Source organism: Passer montanus, unplaced genomic scaffold, assembly GCF_014805655.1.
Source record: "Passer montanus isolate IOZ18808 unplaced genomic scaffold, ASM1480565v1 scaffold37, whole genome shotgun sequence".
In the NCBI taxonomy this organism is placed as follows: domain Eukaryota; kingdom Metazoa; phylum Chordata; class Aves; order Passeriformes; family Passeridae; genus Passer; species Passer montanus.
This window is the reverse complement of record NW_024368485.1, coordinates 3,722,900-3,747,595: the sequence shown is the minus strand read 5'-3', so window position 1 is coordinate 3,747,595 and position 24,696 is coordinate 3,722,900. Positions and strand designations below refer to the sequence as shown.

The 24,696-nt window shown below is 43.9% G+C and overlaps 1 protein-coding gene across 1 annotated transcript in view; it reads right to left on the bottom strand.

Moving 5' to 3' along the window:
- CFAP61 (cilia and flagella associated protein 61) overlaps positions 1-24,696 on the bottom strand; it is a 91,062-nt gene that overhangs the window by 25,384 nt on the left and 40,982 nt on the right. The window contains exons 17-21 of the mRNA XM_039717026.1: positions 24,031-24,158; positions 13,707-13,805; positions 10,049-10,217; positions 7,705-7,861; positions 1,956-2,245 (exon numbers count right to left, since the gene is read on the bottom strand). Coding sequence (XP_039572960.1) covers positions 1,956-2,245; positions 7,705-7,861; positions 10,049-10,217; positions 13,707-13,805; positions 24,031-24,158 — 843 coding nt within the window. The remainder of the gene's footprint in view (positions 1-1,955; positions 2,246-7,704; positions 7,862-10,048; positions 10,218-13,706; positions 13,806-24,030; positions 24,159-24,696) is intronic.

Genomic DNA, 24,696 nt, shown 5'->3' with positions numbered 1-24,696 from the left:
AGCCCAAGACTTAATTGTGCCAGGCCAAAGCAGCATCTCTAAACTGTCCTTCCCTTAGCACCAGCTCAGGATAAATCTGTGACTGTTACCCAGTTGTGCCCCCAAAGAGCCTTCTTGGGGACTAAGAGCAAGTGTTAGATACTCGACTGCCTGAAAGAAAAGGCACAGGGAGCTGGAAATTTTAGCAGCACTGGCATAAGCAGATATGCAGCAGTGAAGGAGCCAGAGCCCCTGGGCTTGCTCATAAATAAACTAAGTGATTAACTATGCACAGCTAAGGGAATTTTGACCATCTCAGGGAGCCAAAAATCAAGGAAGCTCTGCACATGAGGGTAGGAAGACCACACAGCCCCATATCCTGCCAGCTGACAGGCAAGACAGTGTCACTAGAGGGGAGGGCTGCAACCTCCAGGTGGGAGCCATCTGTCAGCCTGGGCAGGAGGTAGGGAAGAGGGAGGCTGCTACTTTAGGGAAAGAAGAGATTTTCTCCTGTTGTTTTTATCCTGCAGGACTCAACAAATTAAGTCCCCAAGAACTGCCAATCAACAGTTGATACTGGCTGAAATCCCAAAAGGCCCAGAGCTGCTGCAGAGACGATTCCTGCAGAGCCTGGTCTCTTGTGAATGCAGCTGCCTTCCTGGTGTAGCTGCTCTCCAGAGCCTGCTCCTCCTCTGAGTCCAGCCTCCCACATGGCTGGAGGCAGATACAGGAGCCTTGCATGGCAGCCGAACTGGTTTTGGAGAATACAAAGCCCTCAACATCACAAGTAATTGCAAGTCTTTCATCTTAGAGGCTGTGAAAGAGAGACCTCCACAGGGAAGGACCGTGGATGGAGGAAGGAGGAGCATGGGGCACAAATAGGAGAAAGAAACCCCAAGGCAAGGGGCATCCGAAGGAACAGTGCAGGCCATGCTGACAAGGTGGTGGGGAAAGAAGGGGGCTGAAGGGGAGCTGGTCAGTGGATACCAAGTTCCAAAACCAAGAAGCACATTGAGATTTTTGTGGACAGATAAAAATAGAGAGATTTCAAGGAAAAAGGAGAGAACTTATAAAGCTGCATACAGGGAGAGAGTGGGAGGAACATCACTACTGATATGGAGACCAAAGTCAGGAGACTGCTATGGACAGAAGTGCTGTGTGAGGTCTTTGCCCCCATCACAAATGGCTTAACCATCCCCATGTGAAAAAGAAAAGGGCTGCAGAGCAGGGGGACCAGCAGGGACCCAACACCTGGGGAGCTCTCTGGGAGAGGCACAGGGCTCACCCTCTCACAGTTAACCCCAAGAGCTGCACAGAGGAGGGCACGCACAGCAGGGAGTGCAGAGGGTCTTGGTGGCTCCCTATGGGTGCAGGTTTTGAAGTGACTCACTCCTGTGGACTGGCCCAATAAAGGAAAACAGAAATATGCTGACCCTTAGGAAAGGCTAGAACCTGTCCCCAGTCTCAGAGCAGGGCCACACCTGTGAACATGCCAACAGCTTGTTAGCACCATTGGTGCTGGAAGTGAAAAAAACTGCAATCAATGCAATCAATGCAATCAATGATGTAGAGGGAAAGAAACTTGCTTAAAATATATTTTTATTAAGTTATATACTATCCCAGTGTTTTTGGCTTCTACTATGACAATTAAATGCACATAACTATAGACAGAAATAACTGCACATTTAAATAAGAAAAGGATTTCTGGAATTACTTTGAAAATGAATTAAGAGTATTTGTCACTCGGCAGCCACAATTACTTGTGTGTCAGGTGACTTAAATACATTTTAATCCAAATCAGTCAGGACATTAACAATAGCTTTATTTGGATTTTTAAAAAAATAATCATTGAGACTAACAAGTGAACATTCAATCTCCTAGAGACAATCGATAAATCTGTGAGGGAGCAGGTAAATTTGATGCCTTTTGTGTTAAAAAAGCCAGCCTGGAGGAGAGGCGCGGGAAGGCGTACTTACGGAGCACTGCAGGTGGAGGAGGTGGGAGGCAGAGGAGAAGGCAGCCCAGGTGAGGAGGCCGTGGTCACCGTGTCCCCACTGTGCCAGGACGCTGTCGGGGTGCACGGCCACGCCCGCCTCTGCCAGGGCCTCGCGCACCGCGCGCTCCAGGCTGGCGTCGGCCAGGCAGGGACCCGCAGGGCCGAGCGGAGCCTGCACAAGATGGATGCGGGAGCCATCAATCCCTAAGGATAAGAGGGTTTCTACCGTGGTGTACATGTCAATTGTATTCCCGTAGACAATGACGTTCCCTAAGAGGAAAAAAAAAGGGCAAAAGATAGCTAAGACATACAATGAAAACCTTATTAGTATAACTCAGATGGTAATAACATGGAATTGCACTCTTTGACCCTCTTGTTTCTCTGATGCTATGAAGCAAACAATGTTACCTAGCAACAGCAGCTAAGATAATTTAGAGAAGAATCTGTACAAAACATCCCACAAAGTAGGCAAGTACTTAACACAGAAATATGATATTCATCCTGACCCCATAATCTGAATTATTTTGATTGAAAAGGCTCTAGGGGTAAATAAATAAATAAATAACCATTTTTATTTTGTTCCCTTTCTCTAATTTTGTTTATTCAAAGAACTGATGAAGGGGGGAGCAGACAGAATCAAATTCAATACAGCATTCAGAAAACACCCACAAACCATGAGAAGACCAAATTATAGAAAACAAGCCCTTGTGCCACATGGAGGTCACCAGTGCTGCAACTCCCTTCTGCCAAAGCCTGATCTTCAGAGAATGGGGATGGCCCCGCAGAGGTACCTGTCCCTGGTGGTGAGGAGAGCTCGGCACAACTCTGAAGGCAGCTGCACATGGCACAATGCCCAGCCCAGAGCCAATTCCATCCCTGCTCACTGCTGGGAGCTCAGCAAGCTGCAGGCAGCCATCCATCCAAGCAGCTGCCATGACAGCAGCGTGTAGCAACTGCTGCTCCTTCTGCAGAGCATCAGCACCAGAAACAACTCCTGAATCCAGCTCTATCCTCCTGCCCTGGGCAAAGGGAGCTCAGTCCTGATCAATCCCTCCTGCCGGGCACTGCAGAGCTGCAGGACAGGGCCCTGCTCATTCTCATCCTGAACTGCTGCCACTGCAAACAGCACAGTCAGAGCTGAGCAGGAACATGAGGAGGGGAGGGTCAGCTCTGTGTGAGAATGATGCGGCTGTCCAGCCTAAGGGCTAAAGCCCTCCTGACAATAAGAGAGGCAGAGCTGGGAGGCAGCAGAGCAGCTGTGTATTTTATCTCAGGATGGTTTCATATAAAACACACCGACATTCCTCTGAGCAAGACTGAGACGTGCTCCTCTCCCCTTCATTCCCTCTGCCCCCTTCTTGGAACAGGAAGCATTTGTCTGTTGTGTGATCCACTAAGCCTTTAAGCAACCCAAGCAAAATGGAACTCCTCTCCTGGAGATAAGGACCAGATGAAGATCTGAGGGCCAGAACCCAGGGCTGCAAGCTCTCTGTGCCCCACATGGCCCACCTGCCACACTCAGCTGCCCCAGCCCTGAGCAAGTGGCAGGGTCTAGAGGGAGGCAGGAACACCTCCACCTGCCTGCCCTTGCCCACATCAGCTCCTGCGTTTCAGATCTGACCTGTCAGTACAGGGATGACTAAAAACCACCTTCCCAGTGCTTTCATGTTTCTCACCTGGGCAGTGCTGCAACCAATCCGCATGTTTGTCTCAGGGGTGGCATTTCCATCTCACAAGTGACAGCATCCCCAATGCCCTGATTGTATTATTTTATAGACTAAACTGATCTCACTGGACCATGTTTTACTGCATGAGATGCAGGGCAATAATAATCTGAGCAGGCACACAGCCCCAGCTCCCAAGAATATTAATGATAAAAATGTTAACAGATGTTCTACTATTCCCCTTTGACTACAAGGTTATTTCATTCGTCCCCATCAGTTTGGCTACTTGTAGGTGCCAAAGAAACATCTCTCTTCACAGCTGCCAGAGAAAAGACTTGCCCCCCGAGTACACAGCACACCAAAGACAGAAAACTTGTTTGTACTGTTCACAGCAATGACCCAAGGGACAGAACCATTTTAGCTGCAAATGTATCAATTCAAAAACATGAGAATAAAGAGATATTACTACTTCCATAAATATCATACAGAATACAGGAATGCTGCAGTGTGTCCACCACTGGCCTGACTTCCCAAGCCAGAAGAATCTATCCCATAGCTTGTGCCTGCCAGGACCCCTGTCTGCAGCTACAGCAGCCTCAGGAGAGTGCCAAAAGAGAAGACAGATGCAAGTCTGATTGTTTTTTCCCTGCTACAGCAGGGTGTAATGCAAGAAGCAGCCTAGTAGAACCAGTGGGTAAAGACCAGCTTTGCTATACTCATTTTTATTAACACCATATGCTGACAGTGCAGACCAGGATGTGGTGTGCAGGTGCCAACAGCCTCATGCTACATTTACATGTTTTTGATTTGCAGGGAGTGAAATGTATGAGGAGTGAAGAGGATGCTGTGGCTGGAAAAGGAGGATGAGGAGGGCTTCCCTGAGAGACAGCTGAGAAAAGCTCCATTCTGACTGCAGGGCAAGGCTGGGCTGAGACCCTTCACCCTTGGGCAGCACAGCCCCCTCAGAGAGAAGCTCAGCTCCTGCATTAGATACTGGCATTTGGGGATGGACAAGATCAGATGAGAGTCCTACATTTCTCAAGGAAAATTAAAATTCTGGTTTATATGGTAATATTAAATACAACTGCATTAGATCAGGGAAAGCAATGCTCCTTTATTGACCTCTTGTAAATCAACAATTTACTGCTTCTGCTTATTACAATATTAGTGGCTTTTTAGATGACAGTGCTGGTAGTCTAGAAACTGCAGATATTCATTATGGACTGAAATTATGTCCACTGAACAGAGAGCAGTTCCTCAGGATGCTTTTATTATTTAACTACATGAAAATGTATGTATCTGTGAGTAAACATAATAACCTTCTACAGAAAAAACAGCCATAAATAAAGATCATTACAGCAGTTTTATCATTTATTACCTGAATGTCAGCATCCTGCTGCAGAGCAGACTCATTAATTTTCCACAAGTAAGAAGCACAAGATTTCAGTGACCCTAATGTGACCTGAATCTTTGCAGTTTGCAAAAGCCAAAGGAGAAATCCAGTATGAGCTAAAGCATTGGTGGCTCCAGTCGGTGATTCATGCACTGGAATTTTAATGCAAGAGTATTCCTACAAAACACACTTTTAATAAGGCAGTAAACTATGCTTAGGTGAAGAGAAAAAAAAAAAATTGCTTCATTTTGGGCCATTAAAGCAGTTTTGTTCCTTACTTTACTTCCATCCTACTTTTATTTTCATGGAAAGTGCAGAGCTAATAGGAGATGAATTTCAATTAGTCCCAATTACAGCTGTAATAGGTTCCATGCATTAGGTGGCTGGGTTTCATCAGAAAGCCACAGTGGCAGTGGGGCCAGTGCTTGCCCTGCTCCCAGGCCCTCAGCAGCAAAAAGCCCTCCCAGAACTTTCAAGAGCTGTCAAGACTGAAGGAACAGTGTTTGTAAGAAACACAGCTGGAAGAAGAAGCAGGGTGAAGAATAAGAGAAACGGAGATCAGTGGAGGAAGACCTCTCCAGCTGGGCACTCTGCACAGCAGTAGAGAATGTGATGGGAAGAGCAAGGAGAGGGACCTGAAGCCAGAGCAGGGGGAAAGGGGAAGGTGCCACATCTCTGCTAGACCACATCTCCAAAAGTGCCTCCAGACCAACCTCACTGGTGGTGTGAATTTACCTTCTCTTTTAATGCAAGAGTATTCCTACAAAACACACTTTTAATAAGGCAGTAAACTATGCTTAGGTGAAGAGAAAAAAAAATAATTGCTTCATTTTGGGCCATTAAAGCAGTTTTGTTCCTTACTTTACTTCCATCCTACTTTTATTTTCATGGAAAGTGCAGAGCTAATAGGAGATGAATTTCAATTAGTCCCAATTACAGCTGTAATAGGTTCCATGCATTAGGTGGCTGGGTTTCATCAGAAAGCCACAGTGGCAGTGGGGCCAGTGCTTGCCCTGCTCCCAGGCCCTCAGCAGCAAAAAGCCCTCCCAGAGCTTTCAAGAGCTGTCAAGACTGAAGGAACAGTGTTTGTAAGAAACACAGCTGGAAGAAGAAGCAGGGTGAAGAATAAGAGAAACGGAGATCAGTGGAGGAAGACCTCTCCAGCTGGGCACTCTGCACAGCAGTAGAGAATGTGATGGGAAGAGCAAGGAGAGGGACCTGAAGCCAGAGCAGGGGGAAAGGGGAAGGTGCCACATCTCTGCTAGACCACATCTCCAAAAGTGCCTCCAGACCAACCTCACTGGTGGTGTGAATTTACCTTCTCTACACATGAAGCCAGGCCAGAGCCTATTTAAGAGATGCAGCTCCACCTTGCAGCCAAGGCCAGCAGCCATAACAAAGTGAAGATGAACATCCCATGATTTCAGCACTGCTACTGGTGCACCCATGCCAAGGCAGGTGAGACAACATGACTGTGCCATTTGCTGCAGAGTGACTGATCCTCCTGGCATTGTCAGCCAGCAGCTGCTCCAGGCACAGCCCTGCACAGGGAGCACATTCCAGCACTGGGCACACAGGGAGTTACAAGAAGCACTAGCAGCAGCAAGCAGGGAAAGTTAACACCCTCATCTGTCTGTGCAAAGTCAGCTGCTGCAGCAGCTGGATACCAGGTAAGGCTGTGTGGGCAGAGCTGGTGCCAGCTGGAGGACAGGTGGAGCTGGACTGCTCCAGAGGCCAGGAAGCTGGCCAAGAAACACTGCCATGTTTATGAAGCCCTGTGCTGATCACAGCAAGACCTGGAGGATGATAAAGGAATTCTCAATGCTTTTAGAACTTCCCTAAAGGACTGCCAAGCAGGTGTGAACCTTGCACCACACCAAAACACTGCCAATTCTCATCACACTCCACAAACAAGGCAGATAAAACACATCCTCAGCAAAGTCCTGCTCTTGCACTCTGCCAGCAGGAATTCCCCACAAAGACAACTTTCCTGCTCTGAATTGTCCTGACTCAGAGCCAGCAGGAACTGACATTTCATGAACTCGTTGACTCTTTGGTCTACTGTTTTTCTAATTCAAAGCTGACTTAGAAACCTGGATGGTCCCAGGTATTTTCCACAGTGCACACACAGTGGATGAACTAGTGAGCATACAAACAGAGCACACATGACAAGGCTGAGGAAATACAGGGATGGTGCACATTGGCATAAACATCTGATTTTAAGGGTTAAAAAGTACCAGGAACTTGCAGTTCTATGTGAAAATCTGTCACTGATGCAACTGAATATAATACTAACAGACACTTCCTAATTTAGGCTTATTTTCTTTGTGTTATGCCACAAATCTAGATATTTTTCTATACAGTAGAAAACCACATCCACTAATTAAATTATTATTTCACTGGTGAATTAATGACTCCAGACAGATTTGCATTTGGGACTCATTTGGTTTTCTATAATAACTGCAGATAATTAATCTATCTCAAACCTTTCTTTCCCAGCTAAATATGCTGGGTATCAAAAATAACCAAAAATTCTAAATTAATCTGGAAAACAAAGCACAGCAGATGAAAGACTGTTAGAATTCATCAGGCCCCAATTATACCAGGGAATAAAGGAAATAATAAGCCCAGGAAACATTTCTTTAAGTGCATGTACTAATGAAGCTCCTTACCTGTGGAGCTGATGAGGTTTTCCTCCAGCCAGAGTGTTGCCTCCAAGCAGTCCTGGGTGTCATTGAGAGTGAAGTGATTGGAAGGGACTTTCTCTGTGTACCTCTGTGGCCAGTGGCTCGTGACTTCACTGATATGTGCTTCCATGGGAGCCAAGGCCTGCAGAAATGAGTCGGTGAGTGGATATGGCACAGCCCTTGGAGATGTCAAAACACAATGACACTCTCACTTTGGCTACCCAAGGGCTGCTGTTCTCGGCACATCCCAACCCTTGGTAACACTCAGCAGCAGCAAACACACCCATGGCCACAGGGAACACGGATCCCATCAATCTGAGTGTACATGTGTTCCCTGTTTCCTGTGGGATGTGGCTGACCACTTCAAACAGCCCTGTCAGTGCAAGTGCACATGGGACTGCACAGCAAACAGCAGAAGTGCCCCAACACACAGCAGGGAATCTCAGCAGCTCTCTGAATAACAGATCACTTTTAACGGCTCTACCTCCACCTTTTGTCAGCAAAAATCAACCTTCTATAATGACAGATTTTGTCCCAGAGAAAGGGATCAAAACCTGCTTGATAGCTCAAATGTGAAGATTCAGTAACACAGTCACTGTGTAATGTGCTTTACAATAACAAACTCAGCTCTACCTCCACCTTTTGTCAGCAAAAATCAACCTTCTATAATGACAGATTTTGTCCCAGAGAAAGGGATCAAAACCTGCTTGATAGCTCAAATGTAAAGATTCAGTAACACAGTCACTGTAATGTGCTTTACAATAACAAGCTCGGTTTGAGCTGTACAAAGCAAAAAGGGAATCTCATCTTTGACTTCCTCAGCACCACTGAGCCACATCCTGAACCCTGTTCTCACTGCCAGCCAGAACAACTGAAATACTGCTGGGTCATATAAAACCAAGCATGACACCAAAAGATCTTACTCAACAAGTAAATCTCTAAATCATAACACATAATGTTTTACTAAGCATTAATTTGACGGCTTACCAAATAAGGAACAACTTACAGAAAGGATAGACTAGAGCTCTATGTAATAAAACAGAAGCCACTCATTCTTATCCTTCTCTCACTGCCAGCCAGAACAACTGAAATACTGCTGGGTCATATAAAACCAAGTATGACACCAAAAGATTTTGCTCAACAAGTAAATCTCTAAATCATAACACATAATGTTTTACTAAGCATTAATTTGACGGCTTACCAAATAAGGAACAACTTACAGAAAGGATAGACTAGAGCTCTATGTAATAAAACAGAAGCCACTCATTTCTTCTTATCCTTTTGTATAGCTTGAAAGTGAGAATGGATGACAATGATGGAATTTCTCCTCAAAGGCAAATAAAACCTGCCTTTTCCCTTGCTATCTTTGGCTTTCTTCCCCACTGCAGTTACTTGCCATAAAATATTTTGCAAGTCAGAGTTACCTCCAAACACCTTTTCCTAGGAGCACTTTTCCAGCCCATGCTTCAGCTTTTGTTTCATCCCTGCTGAGCAGTGCCCATGGGCTGCTGTTTCAGTGTGCCTCTGCTCTGAGAAGGGATCACAGACCACACAACCTGCTGCACACAGGCAGCCAGACACCGCTGTGGGACGTGGTGCAGCACTGCAAAGCTGCAGACATTGCTCACATCCATCTCCTGATTTTAAAGACAAAATGTCTTGCTCACAACTTCTGCCCCAAACCACCCAGGTAAGGCAAAGCCCTGCAACAAAAAGGGCTGTACCAGGCTGCCCATTTGGTTATGGGGCCTGATGGCCTCATGGGGATGCCAGAAGCCATCCTGCCCAGGGAGTCTGAGTAGAAGCTCTGGGGCTGTAGCTCAACTTGATTCCACATCTGAAATGCCACTAAGGGTCTTCTTCAATCTCACTGGAAACTCAGCTGTGTGCTACAATACCAAGCAGCACCATGGATGTGCCTAGGCATGGTCATCACGTGAGATGAGTAATTAATTTGATAAGGAATTCTCTCCATTTCCAAAACTAGGTCAAATGGTGTTAGACCAGCTGGAGTTAAGTCTCCTGTGGCTGGGACCACATGTCAGTTGAGCCTGTTCCTTAGCAGGTTTAATGGTTATGGTGGCAAAACCACAGTCAGCTTTGCCTCCTGTCCAACGCTGAGCAGTAAACTGCTGGTGGGAAACTCTGTCTGACCCTCCTCTCCTCCAGCTTCAGCAGCAGCACCTACACAGCCCTACAACCTGCTGTACTACAGGGCTGCAAACTGCTGGTGCTACCCTTGCTAAGGCTGCTCTGCCTAATCTCAGGAACACCACCCACTGTAGAAAACCTGGGAATATTGTGCTGGTTCCCTCTGCACACAGCTCACCTGGTAGCTCTGTCCTGTGCACAGAACCAGGTAGTCGTACGGCACTTTCTTCTCCTTGGAAACAACAACGTATTTGGCACTGCGGTTTATGCCCGTCATTTTACCAACCACAACATTAACCCAGGAACAAAGTGACATCTGTGCATAATCTTCATCATTAAAACAGTGGCTGCAAAGAAGAAATATCTGTAAGTGACATTTCGGCAGCTGACAGCAGGCATTAATTAGACATCTGGTGAGCTCAGCCCAGGCCCCCAGTGGTTCCGCCTGCTCCCTTGCTGTGAGTTTACTGCAGTCTATGGCAAAAGATTAGGCATTAGGAAAGACTCAGTTACAAATTGACAGCTTTCTGTTGAACCCAAACAAGGCCTTCCAGCATTGGGCCTTACAATCATGTAATTTAAGAACAAAATCAGAAATCTGTGCTTTACTCTGCTTTTACTTTGTAGGTTGAAGCAAGGTAGAAGCTTTTGAACCTGCAAAGAAAATAATTCAACAGTGCAACTCTTCTCCAAGACAAGACTTCTTTATTCAGCTTTTCCTCAACTTTCCTTCCTTTGCTATTCAACTTCATCAGTCACTTCATCAGTGAGACACAAATGCAGGGAATGCACCCTAGCATTTTAGCATCCATATTCCAAAGTATTAGTCCGAAAAGTTTAAAAATAAATAGAAAGCTAGGAAAACTGTTGTCAGAGCTAGAAGTAAAAGGCAGAGATCTCGAGTCTCCCACTGGTGACCCTTTTCCAAAAGAACTTTTCCACAATGCAAGAATGACAAATACTGAAAGCACACTGAACTGCTCCTGAGTGGTGCGCTCCAGGATGTTCTGGGTGTGCATGGAGCACACATCACAAGCAAGGTGCTCTAACAGTGTAAATTCTATATCAGTACCCTAAAAATAACGTATTGGCTTTGATAGTCTCAGACAAGGTTTGCTTTTCTCATGTTTTAGGGGTGTTACAGCCTGTTCCAAGCAAAAAGCATCAAATATCCCTATGTGTGAGAGAAGTATACAAGATCTGGAAGCTGCTATTTAAAAAAGCCAATTTTAAAGCAAAATCCAAATGGAACAAAACCTCTTTTAAGCCTCAGCAATGAAAATTACAATTATTTCAAAGGCTCAGAGGACCCAGAATGTCCAACCAAGTAAACACCAAGACACTTACTTATTACTGCATTTGTACCACCCTCTCTGCTTAATAATAGCATTCAGCAAAGACAAAGCATCCTGAAGATAAAATGCTTCCATACAGATGTGCAACAGATATATCACTACAAAATGTGAGAACATTCCCAACTAGGTCCATTGTGGCCACTGAGCCTGGCAATGGCCCACCATGGAAATGCACAAGAGGTTGCTGCTGGCCACTGTGCAGATCCAGCAGGGCTCCATCCCTCCCCAATATTGAAAACCTGCACCAGGCAAAGCCTATTCAGTTAGGTTCTTTCAGTAGAACTGGACAAACCCATTTTTAGCTTTGTAGAGCAATAAACCCACAGGATCTAATGAAAAAGAATGCAACAGGTTTAAAACACACACAAAAAAAGAGTGGCTGGTGTCACACAGGTGTCTGGTTTGTGAGACCACAGCAGCACTGCAAGAAGAAACACTGTGAACAAACTACCTGAAACAAGCTGAGTCTCACCCCTGCCAGGATCTCAGGAGGGGAATGGCCAGTACAGAGACCCTGGGCTTCACCCAGACTGTCATCTGAAGTCATCACAGAAAATACATGGCCATTTAGAGGCCCAAAAACTTTGCTTTCTGTGTATACTTAGTGATGAAAAATATTCCGCTTTCTCCCACAGGCCTCAAAGTGATTAAACAGAAGGGGCTGGGCCCATGCTCAAGCATTTGATGCTTTTCTGTGGCACCAGCAGCTGCAGCAGAGCGTGCAGGCAGAGACCAGCACTGACAGCTGCTGCTTTGCCATTAATATCAGGACACACATCCCAGTACAGAGCTCCTGGTTCCAGGTTAATTGTTGCTACCAAACTCCAAAAACTGGCATTCAGGATGCCACAGGAACAAATACAGTTGATTTCACAGGCAGGGGAATTTTAAGATTGAATTGCCAGGCTGTGATGCTCTGCATCCTCTGTACTCAGAGACACCAGAGTGAAAAAAATAAGGGAAGAAAAGAACTGACAATTCTGAACTGTAGAAATGCAGAAATCTGTAAATAAAAGAGACGTTAAGGACAGAGGGAAGTTTTCAAAAGCGCCTCTATAATTGAGGTGCACAGTTCCAGGAGACAGACACTCCAAAATCACAGGGATGCTTTTAGAAATCATACCCTGCAGAGTTCAATTTTCACTCTTAATCTGCTTTCAGATTTTAACAGCTAAATCTGGTGAGGTGGCTCTGAACTGCAACTTTCTATCAGGAAGGATGCTTTGTCAGTACATCTCTTTTCTACAGTGAACTTAGGAAAAACACTATGTGCACTCATGTGAGAATATAATTCCTTCGTTTGTTAGATTTGCACCTTAACACACCCCTTTCTACAGTACAAAAAGTAACACGGACAACTACTTTTACAAAATGTCTTGTCAGGGCAAAATTCCACATGAGATCAGATGGTTTTAAACAGGTTCCCACTACATTATTTTCACATCTTTGTACAGGTTCCATTTGTAAGCAAGCAGATATGGAGCTGTTTTGTCATTTAAAGAGCCAGCCCTTTACTGCACTGCAGCTCACAGAGGAAAAGATTTGGTAAAATACAATGTAAAGGCCCCTAAGAGTCACATGCCAAATCTAAATAATTTATACTAAGTTCATTCCCCAGCTATTTAAAATAACTGATCCATTTTAATTCTATGCTTCTCTATGTTCAAAACAATCACGTTCAAGTCCACAGCGATGATTTAGTCCAAAATAAACCCCAAAAATACTGTATTTAAATGATAATTATGTACTGTGAACTTTAAAGAGGTAAGATTTTATCTGATTAAATGGCAGCTATATTTACTGGCAAACAAGGAAGTCTGAAAAGTGTTTGACAGTCCCTAGACAAGGCTCTTCCACCATTTCCCTTCAGCTGTACACAGCCCTGCTCTGGGACAGTGCTGTGGCTGAGAATGGGGACAGACTGCCACAGCCCAGGGACTGGCACTCACAGCCCACAAGCAGCAGAACTGATGCAGAACAGTTCAGCCAAACTGATCAACAGCAACAATCCCCCCGTACCCTGCAAAAAAACCCACCAGCACTGGTGGGCTCTGCATCCCACCACACACTGCCCAAAGTCAGTCCCTGTCACATTACCAATGTTAATTCTTGTACATTCTTTGGTTCAGCATTATTTAGAACAAAATTCATGGAAGCTAAAATCCAAACAAGATTTAAAAAGTAAGCAGACATCTTGTGTCATTTGTCTTCAGCCTGGACAATCTAAAAAGCCTCAGAAAGCAGGGCCCACAGTTTAGGTATAACACAGTGGATTGCTGTCCTGAAGTTACTGCTTGGCTCTATTTCCCTACTCATAAATCTATCCAACTCCTCTTATAGATGAGTGCATGCTGGATAGATAGACTGAAGTATTTTGGGGCTCTCTACGGATGTATCTAAAATGTAGGACAAGTTCACAAGAATTACAGAGTGTTATATTTTCAGCAGGAGCTATGGAAGCGTTTAGACATGAAGTCAAACCTGTTAATTAAAAATCTTCTATACTTGGAGCTCTGTGGGTCTTTTCCTGGAAGGCCATGAATGGAAATCAAGGTCAGGTTGTTGAACTTCAGACGCGGCCTGTGGAAAGAAAAACAAACGGCCTCAGTTGGAAGAAAATCGGAGGGCACATCCAAGGGACAGCATAGCTCAGAATTCCATGTTCAGGAGGATACAGAAAGCAATTCCTTTACACAGGGTCAAAGTGTTTCACTCTGCACACATTCAGGTGTCTCTGGATACAAAGAAAAGAACAATTTCCACCACAGTTTCAGTAAAGCTGGGGCGAGGAGGGGGACAAGACTGACAGTATGTTGAACTAAATGTGATCTGACATTTGAAAACAAGTAAATATGATGAGTGATTAAGCCTTCTAATCTTCAAGGCTTTCTGTAAGTTAAGGATGGACTGATGCAAATGGTACAAAGGAATCAGAATGTTTTTTATCAACCAATGTTAATTTGTTATTCATACATTTAAAAAATATATTCAAACAAAGTTAAAGGTCATACTTAAACCAAGGAATTTCAAGGTTATGGCTACCCCTCTCAAAATGCATATTAATAGTTTAATTCTGGATTATGGATTATCTGTGGTAAATCTCCATGCATACTCAGGCCAAACACAAAGTAATAAATAACCTTAATGTAACAGAGTGCATATATTTATACAGATTATGGGCCTGATTCTCATTTAAATTAAGGTCACTCTGCAAAGGTGGATGTAAATAGAATTTGCTTTTCATTTATGGCCACCTTATGCTGCCTGAGTGATACAAAATGGTCTTAATGTAAATGAGAGTGAGCCTGATCCACAAAGCTGAGGGCAGAGTGTTAAAGTGATGCCATCTGTACACGGGGAACGTCGCTCGTGGGGTGTGAACAACAACTACAGGAACTTCACATACTGACAGAGCACAGCTCCTTGGCATTTATTTACATGGGATCAATTACATAAACACCCTACACATCCTCCCAACCCCATAGCAAGGAGGTTTCATTTCAGTGTGGAGCTGAAGTCATCTGTACATGCTGCACGGTCTCTTACCAACAGGTGCTCAAATCCAGGGGTACAGTAACATTATGTTCCAATACTGTTAATATTTAGGATGGAAACCTTGTGAGCCAGCATCAGAAACATGGCATAATCAAAGTTCTAGGCACTGTTAATGTGCCTCTATTGCATGACTGCATGATGATGCACTTTATTGATCTGTCACATACCATTTTCCTCTGCAGATACTCTACCTCTGTTGAGTCCACACACAGGCATCCAGGGTTTCCCCAGTCATTTGGTATTTCTTCCCTTCTTCCCCACTGCGTGGGAGGCTTCAATCAGACCTTTCAGTCAGTATGATTTACTAACTAATGATTTATTTCTACCTCAGCACTCCCATGGCACCTCATATCAATTCATGTTTCCCACCCATTCATCTCATAGGCATCAAAATGTTGATTAGCATCTTCTTGCATGAAATGAGACGAAACAAGTTGTATCTTTGATTTCCCCTTTACACTGAGGAAAAGCCAGGCACAAAGCAGGGTGGCTGGCAGCTCCTCAAGGGCAGGGTGGTTTCAGGGGCTGCACAGCTCCACTCAAATAACAGCCCCATCTCCACACACAGAGGCAAACCCCTGCTAAGTGTCAGAATTTGGCCAGTGTTTAAGCACAGGCTGCTGGTATTTGTGCAAATTATCAGGATTTTAAATAAGTAACAAATGTATCTTGTGTTACAAAGGCCTGGCTCCAGAAGTGTAGTTGGCACGTGTGACCCCAGGATTTAAAATACATTTACACACACACAGGCACTTAAGGACAAGCCTGAGCACTAGAGGGGAGCTGCAGCTCCTGCTGGCACTGATAGTCACCACGGGGTGACAGGTGGGGGATTCTCTGCTTTATTATTTCTAAGCTAACAAAAGGATGGCTCATTTACTACCCCTTTGGACTCCTTACCAGTGCCTAAAAGCTCTTAACTGAAGAATAACCAAGGCCCTGGACATGGGCAGTGGTCTCAGGATAGGGACTGACTCAGATGCTGCTAATAACAATGTCCACCATGAAACAGGGCAAAGTGGAGGTTCCCATTTGATGAAAAAGTCTTCAAGTTAAGAGCCTGAACCAGTGCAACATTAAACAAGTGCACCTGCATTTTAGAAGCAAATAATTCCAGCAGGGATTCACGTTGCTGTGGATACAGAGGGAAGAACAGCTCAAAGATACTGGTAAAGCAGGGAGGGATTAGAGTATCTAGGGAAATAAGTAAAAGGTGTTAGGTTTCAGTGCACAGCTCTAGAGGACAGCTACAAAAAGAATCTGAAACACCCTTGTCCTCAAAATAAAACAGGGTTACCAATCTACTGAGCATAATCAAAAGGACACAGAAAAGTTTTAGTGCAGTTTTTACATATATATCCTGGTGTTTGTGAATTTTTTAGAGCATTCCTTACTCATTTTGCTGGATTTTTTTGCCTGATGTCTATTTGATTTTTTTTTCCTTCTGTGTGTGGCATAATGATGGAGGCTTAGATGGTGGAAACTGCTTGAGCAAATAATTTAATTACTTGCTTTCATTTAACCCCTCATTATCCCAACAAGTCAAACCACTTTTGTTACAAAAAATAAAGTGCAGCAAAGCAGTCTTCATGAACCAGAGATTTTAATTTATTTGAAATCTTGCATTTTATAATATTATTTTCCCAGTTATCAATAAAAACTAAAATAAAGAAGATAATGCTTTATCTGCCTCCTAAAGTTGGTAACAATGTGAATTCTTCTCCTGGCACATATTCTTTAAACAATAATATCTGAAATTATAACCTATCCAAAAGTAAAGTCCTAATGACATTGGATCCTCAGCTTCACTGCAGCAGAGCCCCTATAAAAATGGCAGCTTGAAATAATTCCGAAAATGGTAAAAAAAAAAAACAAACTGATTTCAGCACTAAACACTGAAAAGTAAGATGTGATAAAGTCTTTCATTAACAAAACTTTGAAATCAGAAAATTCTCTGTCCTGAAGCAAAAAAGGATCACTAAATTTTTGCAGGGAGGAAGGAGCCCAGAAGCAGAGATGTTGATAAGAGTCCCAACAGGCCATAACCTGTGGTCAAGGCACAGGAACTCTGCATGCCCAGGTGTCACTGTACAAGGCAGATGGAGACAGTCTCTTTTCCCCCACAAAAGCCACAATTTATCCAAAGCAGGATTTTTTTTTTAAGGTAACATTTCAAGAACACAGCAGTCAGGATATAACTTGGAGAAGACACTTCTCCAAAAGGAAAAGGCATTCTAACAGATTCCCATCGCCACACCCAACTCCAGCTGGGAGTGCCCAGCTTAACAAAGGTTGCCCATATGAATAGCTAGAAAGAAACCCTGCTCACTCAAGTTGTCCCTCTAGGATAAATGTGCTACTCAGTACTACAGCCTTGCTTGCAGCGTGCCCAGCTTAACAAAGGTTGCCCATATGAATAGCTAGAAAGAAACCCAGCTCACTCAAGTTGTCCCCTAGGATAAACGAGCTACTCAGTACGACAGTCTTGCTTGCAGACCCTCCCCAAGCAATGTGTTCCCATGCTGTCTCTCCACTGAATTCCTTTGCCAGCCCCAGTGTTTTCCTTTCCCTCTGCTGCCCCTGCCTCCCCAGACAGCCACACTTAGATGCAGCAGCAGCAGAAGGGTTTGTTGTTTGTATCAACACCTACCAAAAGCACCTCTCCTCAAGAACCTACTCTGAGGGCATCAATTACAGCCCCCAGAGCAGGATTCCAGATTCACTGCTGACCAACAGATGTCCATTTCCAAGATAACCCTCTTCAATTACTAGAAAAACAAGTATTAGCCAGTTCTCCCTTGGATTGACCTTAGGAAAAAGTGTTAAGATTGTGAATGAATTTGCTCAACAAAAGAAGGGATAACAGCACAGTGTTCACTGGGACACCTGTCAATGCAAGGGTCAAGGAGGGGCTTTCCACACAACCTGGCCCATGACAACTCCCTCTCTCAGCAAAACATTTCATTATGCCCCACTTGCTTCCTCCTGGTATTAAAACAACAGGGTTCCTTCAAAAACTTCTATTTTGATGAAACAGTGTTTTGGTTTTTGGTTGTGGTTGTTTTTTTTTTTTTTTTTTTTTTTTTTTTTTTCCCTGAAACTTCCTGCCAGGTTTATTGGTAATTTTATCAGATGCTGCCCTCCTAAGAAGAGCAACCTCTTAAGCCCAGGCCATGAAAGCCACCATTGTCAGCATTTTTGACATCTTAGCAAAAATCCATTCAAGAGCTAAAGAACATTTCCTTCACCCTTTGACTAACACCCTTCAAGGATGCTTGGGAATGCTTCTCTCTCCACCACTGGTAGCTGGGTCTCTCACCAGACTTTGAACTTGATGGTGCACTACTTAGTAACAATTACATCAGCAAGTTATCACCATTATTCTCATAATCCAAACATGGCTACTAGAGAGCAAATTAACTCTATCCCAGCCAAACCCAGGCAATCCTCTCTTAGAAGCTGTTCCTCTCCAGTTAAATTTGGATTCTCCTGCTAGGTCTACTCCTCTCACTCTTCCCCCTTTAAGTGATTAGCCCTAGATTTCCTTCTCTGTGGTTATTTTACTGTGGTTATATTGCTTGTCTCTTGTCTTTTGTGCTGGTCCTTTTCCTAGACAATATAATTAAAAGTACAAGCAACTCTGACTCTTGTTGCCTTCCAATTCCTGTACTAATTCCTAGGTTTTTAGGTTGCTTTACATCAGTCTACAATCTTGATTTCTCGCTGAACATTACCAAACATGTATTTTTCCAGTTTCTTCTTTTGAACTCCCAACCACCTTATAGCTCATTACTCTGAAACACCTTGGCCCCCCCTCCTGTGGCTTCAGTGTTTTTGTCCCTTCCAGTCACCTCTCACTTCCCAGAAACTGGTTTTGCTTACAAAAACTAGAGCATCCACTCAAGATCTGTGGCATTTTCACAATCTAGGTTCCTAAAACCAACATGGCAAAGTTCCTACAGTAGGAATTGTTCTGAAACAGGGCAGGGAAAACTAAAGAGCTCTTTTGCTTGCCCACTTAAAACACACAGCTAAACAAGACCCATCCATATCCTTCCACAGCTACAGCATTCAAAAGGCCATCCCTAAACTGAGTTAGCTTTGAGTCTGACCTAATCAAAGCATTATCCAACCACTGCTCCAGTGAGAGCACTTCCTTCATAAAATTACAATTTCCATTCCACAAGTGTTACAGCATTTCATTTTCTTCAAAAATGGCAATTATTTTTCTAGATGAAAAATGAGGGATTTCTGATGATGGCCTTGGTAGTTACAGTCTCTTGCTGTTTAAACACCTTGCAGATTCCAAACCACAGCTGAGAAACATCAACACCATTTCCCACAGACAAAGGTACCATAAATTGGGCAGTAAAACTAAAGAGCTCTTTTGCTTGCCCACTCAAAACACACAGCTAAATCAGACCCATCCATATCTTTCCACAGCTACAGCATTCAAAAGGCAGCCCTGCCATCCCAAATCTAAGTTAGCTTTGAGTCTGACCTAATCAAAACATTATCCAACCACTGCTTCAGTGAGAGCACTGCCTTCCTAAAATTACAATTTCCATTCCACAAGTGTTACAGCATTTCATTTTCTTCAAAAATGGCAATTGTTTTTCTAGATGGAAAATGAGGGATATCTGATGATGGCCTTGGTAGTTACAGTCTCTTGCTGTTTAAACACCCTGCAGATTCCAAACCACAGCTGAGAAATATCAACACCATTTCCCACAGACAAAGGTACCATAAATTGGGCAGTAAAACTAAAGTGTGGTATAAACTTCATCACTGCCCACTGCTGTGAGAGTGCTTCAGTGAGTAACACACAGTGCAGATTCCAGCTTGCTAATAGGACATTTTCAGTATTATTGGCCAATTACCTATGTTTAAAACCAAGGTGATAGAGTTTTTATGGCTGTATACTAAACTCCAATTTTCCAAACTATTGCAGAGAAGACAAGTACTCTGACTCCATGATGCAGCCTGGTGCAAATCTGGCAATGCTGCCTTCAGAGTGGGCACCCTTGAAATGTTCCCAGATGGCACCAGGCAGACAGCCCTTAAACCTGGAAGGGTTGAGGTTTAACCACATGTGCTCCTCCTGCCAGCAGAACACAAAACTCATTGAAGTTGTACATTCTGAGGCATCCCTGCAGTGCCAGGTCCTCACAACATAAGGCTGGCAGCCCAGGAAGGAGAGGGACACAGCTGGCAGAGGAGTCAGCTGGGCCAAAACTCCTGATCCCAAACATCCATCTTTCAATTACTGACCTCCACACCTCAGCACCCTCACTCTGGCCCTCACAGTACACACACACAGAGGAATCAAATCTACACTAATCACTACTGGGAAGGATCACAGCTTAGCCAGACAAGTAGTTTTTTTCTCCACTGCAGCAGCCTGCCCAGTCTGCTGTGCTTCCAAGCCAACCCTCAGGCAGCCTGGAGACTGCTCTGGAGGGCTCAGCACTGCACTCTCTCCACAGCTCTGGGAACAAGCTTCTAACCAATGAACAGAAAAAGTGGTGACATCTCCTCCATAGCTTTAGCAGAGAGCTGGAGAACCTCGGTGCAGTGTTTGCACTTGGAATGCTGCTGTATTTGCTCTGAACTGCATCAATCAGAGGTACCAGGTTACCAGGCTCAGAGCTGTGGATGTCCTGCTGAGTCACCAGGAGGATATGACAGATGCAGCCCAGCATTCTATAAAAACCCCTTGTGACTCATTCCAATTTTGAGCAGGCTTTTTATAAGAAAACTACTCTTTCCAAGATCAGCTTTAATACTCACCAAGAAGTTAGCAGTATTCAAATATAAATAGTTACAAGAAAAAAAAAATCTACAAATACTTATGAATTTCAAGTGTGAAAGAACAGTTTGGGCTCAGAGACGTGTTTGCATATGTTCAAAAGGCAAGTAGTTCAAGTTGAAATAATCTTATTTAAAACTGCAGACAGTCTCAAAAGCAAGACTGCAACTATAAAATAAGCCCATATTGATGCTAATTGAGTCTCATTTTCTGGCAGAGGCTGTTAGGAAGGCTGATCCTGACCCACATCCTCTCCCTGTTTACGTCCTGTATCAGTCACTGCCAGCGTTCATTGTGATGCCGACTGTGTGACAAGGCCAGCTCTGACCCATCTGATTTATCTCTGTCACAACTTGAGCTCTGCTCACCAGAAGTGATGGAAGGCAACAATGACTGAGGGATGCAGCCCAGGGACACTGAGCACATGGCCTGGGCTCGCCTAGCTCTGAAGGGAAGGCAGAGGGAAGCACATGTGTGTCAGCTCATGTGGCAAAGACAGATAGGACAAAACAGTGGGCATCACTAACCCATTCATTGCGTGTTAGCTCTGTGATCAGCAAGTAAGCACTAACTATTTAATTAGTCAACTAATTAGTGACAGGCAACATGGAAGGCTTCAGATGTTCCCAGACAAATGCAAAGATAAAAAGCCTAATTAACGATCAAGCATTATGCTAACTACAGCCAAACAGGCCAGATGTGTGGGATATTGCGTGCCCCAGTGCTGCCAGATAACGGGCTCTGACACGAACCCTGTTCAAACCCTGCCACCTCAGAGCTGATCCTGGGTACCCCGAGCTCCCAGCAGGAGACACTGTCCTGCAGTGAAAAATTCAGGCTTACTGTGATGGATTCCAATTCTACTCTGAGAAAAAAATTCAGGCTTTTGATAAAAATGTACTTAATTCCATATGATTCTTGAATGCAATAATTATTTTCATGCACCCATAGGGAGAAGGAAATAAATTTCATAACAATTTCACATTAAATATTGTGATATTAGGCATAATTCATTTATAGCTATCTGATGTAGCATGTTATGTACATTCCAATGTCCTCAGAGAAGTATTCATTGTTTACATCAGGGTTTGGATTAAGGAGGTTTCCAAGACCATGGATTAAAAATGGTTTTCCCTATAATCGAAGACAATAATAACTTCAACAGCTATATGCAAAAAGGTGGATAAAAGCCAATGGGTTCCCTGCACTGGAACCAGTGAAAAGACACTGCTGCGAGCAAGCTCCATGATCCTTAAGCCAAACTTCCATCCCTGCTGCCTGGGTTTGCATTCTGCTCCAGGAACCAGGCATTGGGACTAGGTGGAAACACCAGGGTTTGTAACCATATGTCCTTCTGGTCTAACCCTGCTGCCCTGCCCATCCCTTTGAAACTAGCAAAGGAATGATGAAAAAAACAAAACCAACCAAGAACCCACCCACTGTCACACCTGCACCCCCAGAGCTGCTGTCACACCAACAGCTGGCCAGGCAATGGGTCTGCCCCTGCTACTGCAACACTGCTGCCTCCACTGGGCTCCTGGCCCTCTGGCAAAAAACAAAAAAATCCCTGTGCATCCTCAAGAAAAGCAGCTCTACAGCTGAAAACATATACCTGCACATGCTGTCTGAGCAGCATGGAAAAGTCTGAAGCTCCTTTGGAGTTCGGGTGGGTGAGCAGTGGTGCCAGGGCTGCTCCTTGGCACTGCATCCTAGGATGTGCTGCCAGTGGGAGTGGGAGGTGTCCTGCCATGGGGCACCAGGGTCATTTCTCTGCTTAATGAAAAATGGATCTCTTCAGTCTCAAAGAAGTTGAAAACACTTGCAAGATCGAGTTCCAATAATTGCCACATCAGTAAGTGAATTACATTTATGTGTTTCCATGGTGACTGGTAATGTAAAATAATTAAGTATGAAGAATAATGATGAGAAAACTACTTCCTCTTTTTAAGGATTAGGACTCACAAATTGATTCAGTCCAGCTATTTTTAGTGCATGTAACCTTTGCAGGGAATATTAGAAAATTATGAGTAAATTAAACTAAATTGTTTTAAAAGGCCTTCACACTGATCAGGAGGCTATTTGCTGCTGATGTGAAAATTAAAACCTAATCTTTCGCAAATTTATCCCTCTATTAATATAAATTTTGTGACACTGCGCTAAGTGCTGGCTCTGTGGTTCTCCGAGCAGCACCCCATGTCTGAGGCTGGGTGCCAAGACAAGCTCAAGGAGGATGTGTCCTGCAGCAACTCTGCCAGAGTTTGGTTCAAATTCAATCCCTGGCTGCAAAGGCTCAGAGGGAGCTCCAAGGGCAACACCTGCAAAGGTCTGTTCACTGTGGACAGACTCAGCTGCCACACGTGGAGCACAAACACACTTTGGCTTCCCCACAGTGCTTTATAATGAAATGACAGCAACAAACAGCACAGGGTGAGCAACAAGAAATGGGTTAGAAGCTCTAAAGGACAGGTTTAACTGAATTTGGGGTGGCACTGAAAGCCTAAAAGGTGCTGAGAGCAAGAGGATGAGGGGAAACTATTTACCTTGAGATGGTAAATAGTTCTTTACAGGAAGTCAAGAACTGAGAGAAGGGCAAGAAGCAGAAATTTTCTTCTACACTGCTGCAGCAATACAATATAAATAAAGCACTTAAACTTATTCCTCTCTTCATGTATTGAAAACATAATTTGTGATGTTATCAATGGTTGCTGTAGAAAAACAAACTCCTGGCTTAACTAAAAAAAAAAAAAGGCAGAATTTCCCATTCTCTACCCCTCATAAAAGAACCAGACAACTCCCGCAGTTCTTGTTGCCTCTTATAAGAATCATGTTCAGATTTTGAATTTTATATTAATTTCTGCAAGTCTTTCTAGTATGTGTGAATAAGCTCTGCATCAAAGGAACTGCATTGTCACAGTCTGACTGCCCAGCCTGGTAAGCCCCTGGAGAGTACAACAGTGAGACATCAGAGAGAGCACCCTGTCCTCGTGTTGGGAAGGCTGTTAAACAGCAGAACTCATCCATGGGTTTCCCTGCTTAGACTTAGGGAAAGGGGGATTCAGACAGGTTTGGGATCCCACCAGGAACAACTGGCTTCAAAAGCCAGTACTGCTTGGGAGTACATGCCAGGGACCATTGACTCCACCTCCCCTCACAAGACTGAGGTTTAAGAAAATGGCCTAAGGAACTTTAGGTGTTTTCAACACACATTTTCAGCATGCCTTCCACTTAAGGGTCCACATGCAACTGGGAGTTGCTTGGAATCCTGTGAGTCCCAAGGCATCCAGAATGCCAGCACCCATCTCTCCATCCACACATGCTCAGACATTTAACACCCAGTACATTGAGACAGACTCAAGGAATGCTTTAAATGCAAGAAACAACCCCCTTCATACAAAAGGGAATACATCCTTTTCAGCAAAGGAAATAAAATTTAAAACTTACCAAAAAACCAGCGTTTCCAGAAAAGAGATTCCAACATCAGATGCACCAACCACCACAATTCTAGTGTTGATATACACTTTTGATTCCAGCACCAGCTTTCGATTTGTGTGGTTCAAAGAATATTTCAGCTGTTAAAAAATATGTAAGACATAGAAATGCATTTAAAAAACAGTCAAAGCCTGCTAGGAATCATTAAACTCTCAGTGATGCATTACCTTGCATTCACACAGAACTTCTTATGGCTCACTGACATGACTAATACCATTTTCCTGTGCACAGCACCAGATAAGTGGTACTAAAATATGAGGAATATGTGCATGTTTAATAGGTCACAGAAAATTACAAGAGCTGAATGGTCTGGCTTCTCCTGAGCACGATGCTCTGTAATCCTCGCAGGAGAGAACAAAACACTGCCTCTGCTCACTGCCATTTATCAAACACCTCAAGAACTCATATTTACATACTGCTAAGGTCATGTTTATACCTCCTAGAGCAGTTTTTACTCCTGCTGGTTTATTTATGGAAATGGTCTTACTTGTAAATTAATTAGGAACTTATGTTTTGAGTGGTTGTGTGCTTAATTGAAAAGTCCCTTTCCAAAATTATCCCGCTCTTAAGTACAGAGCAGCTACCTGGAAAGCCAGGTTGCCACACAAGTAAAAGAGT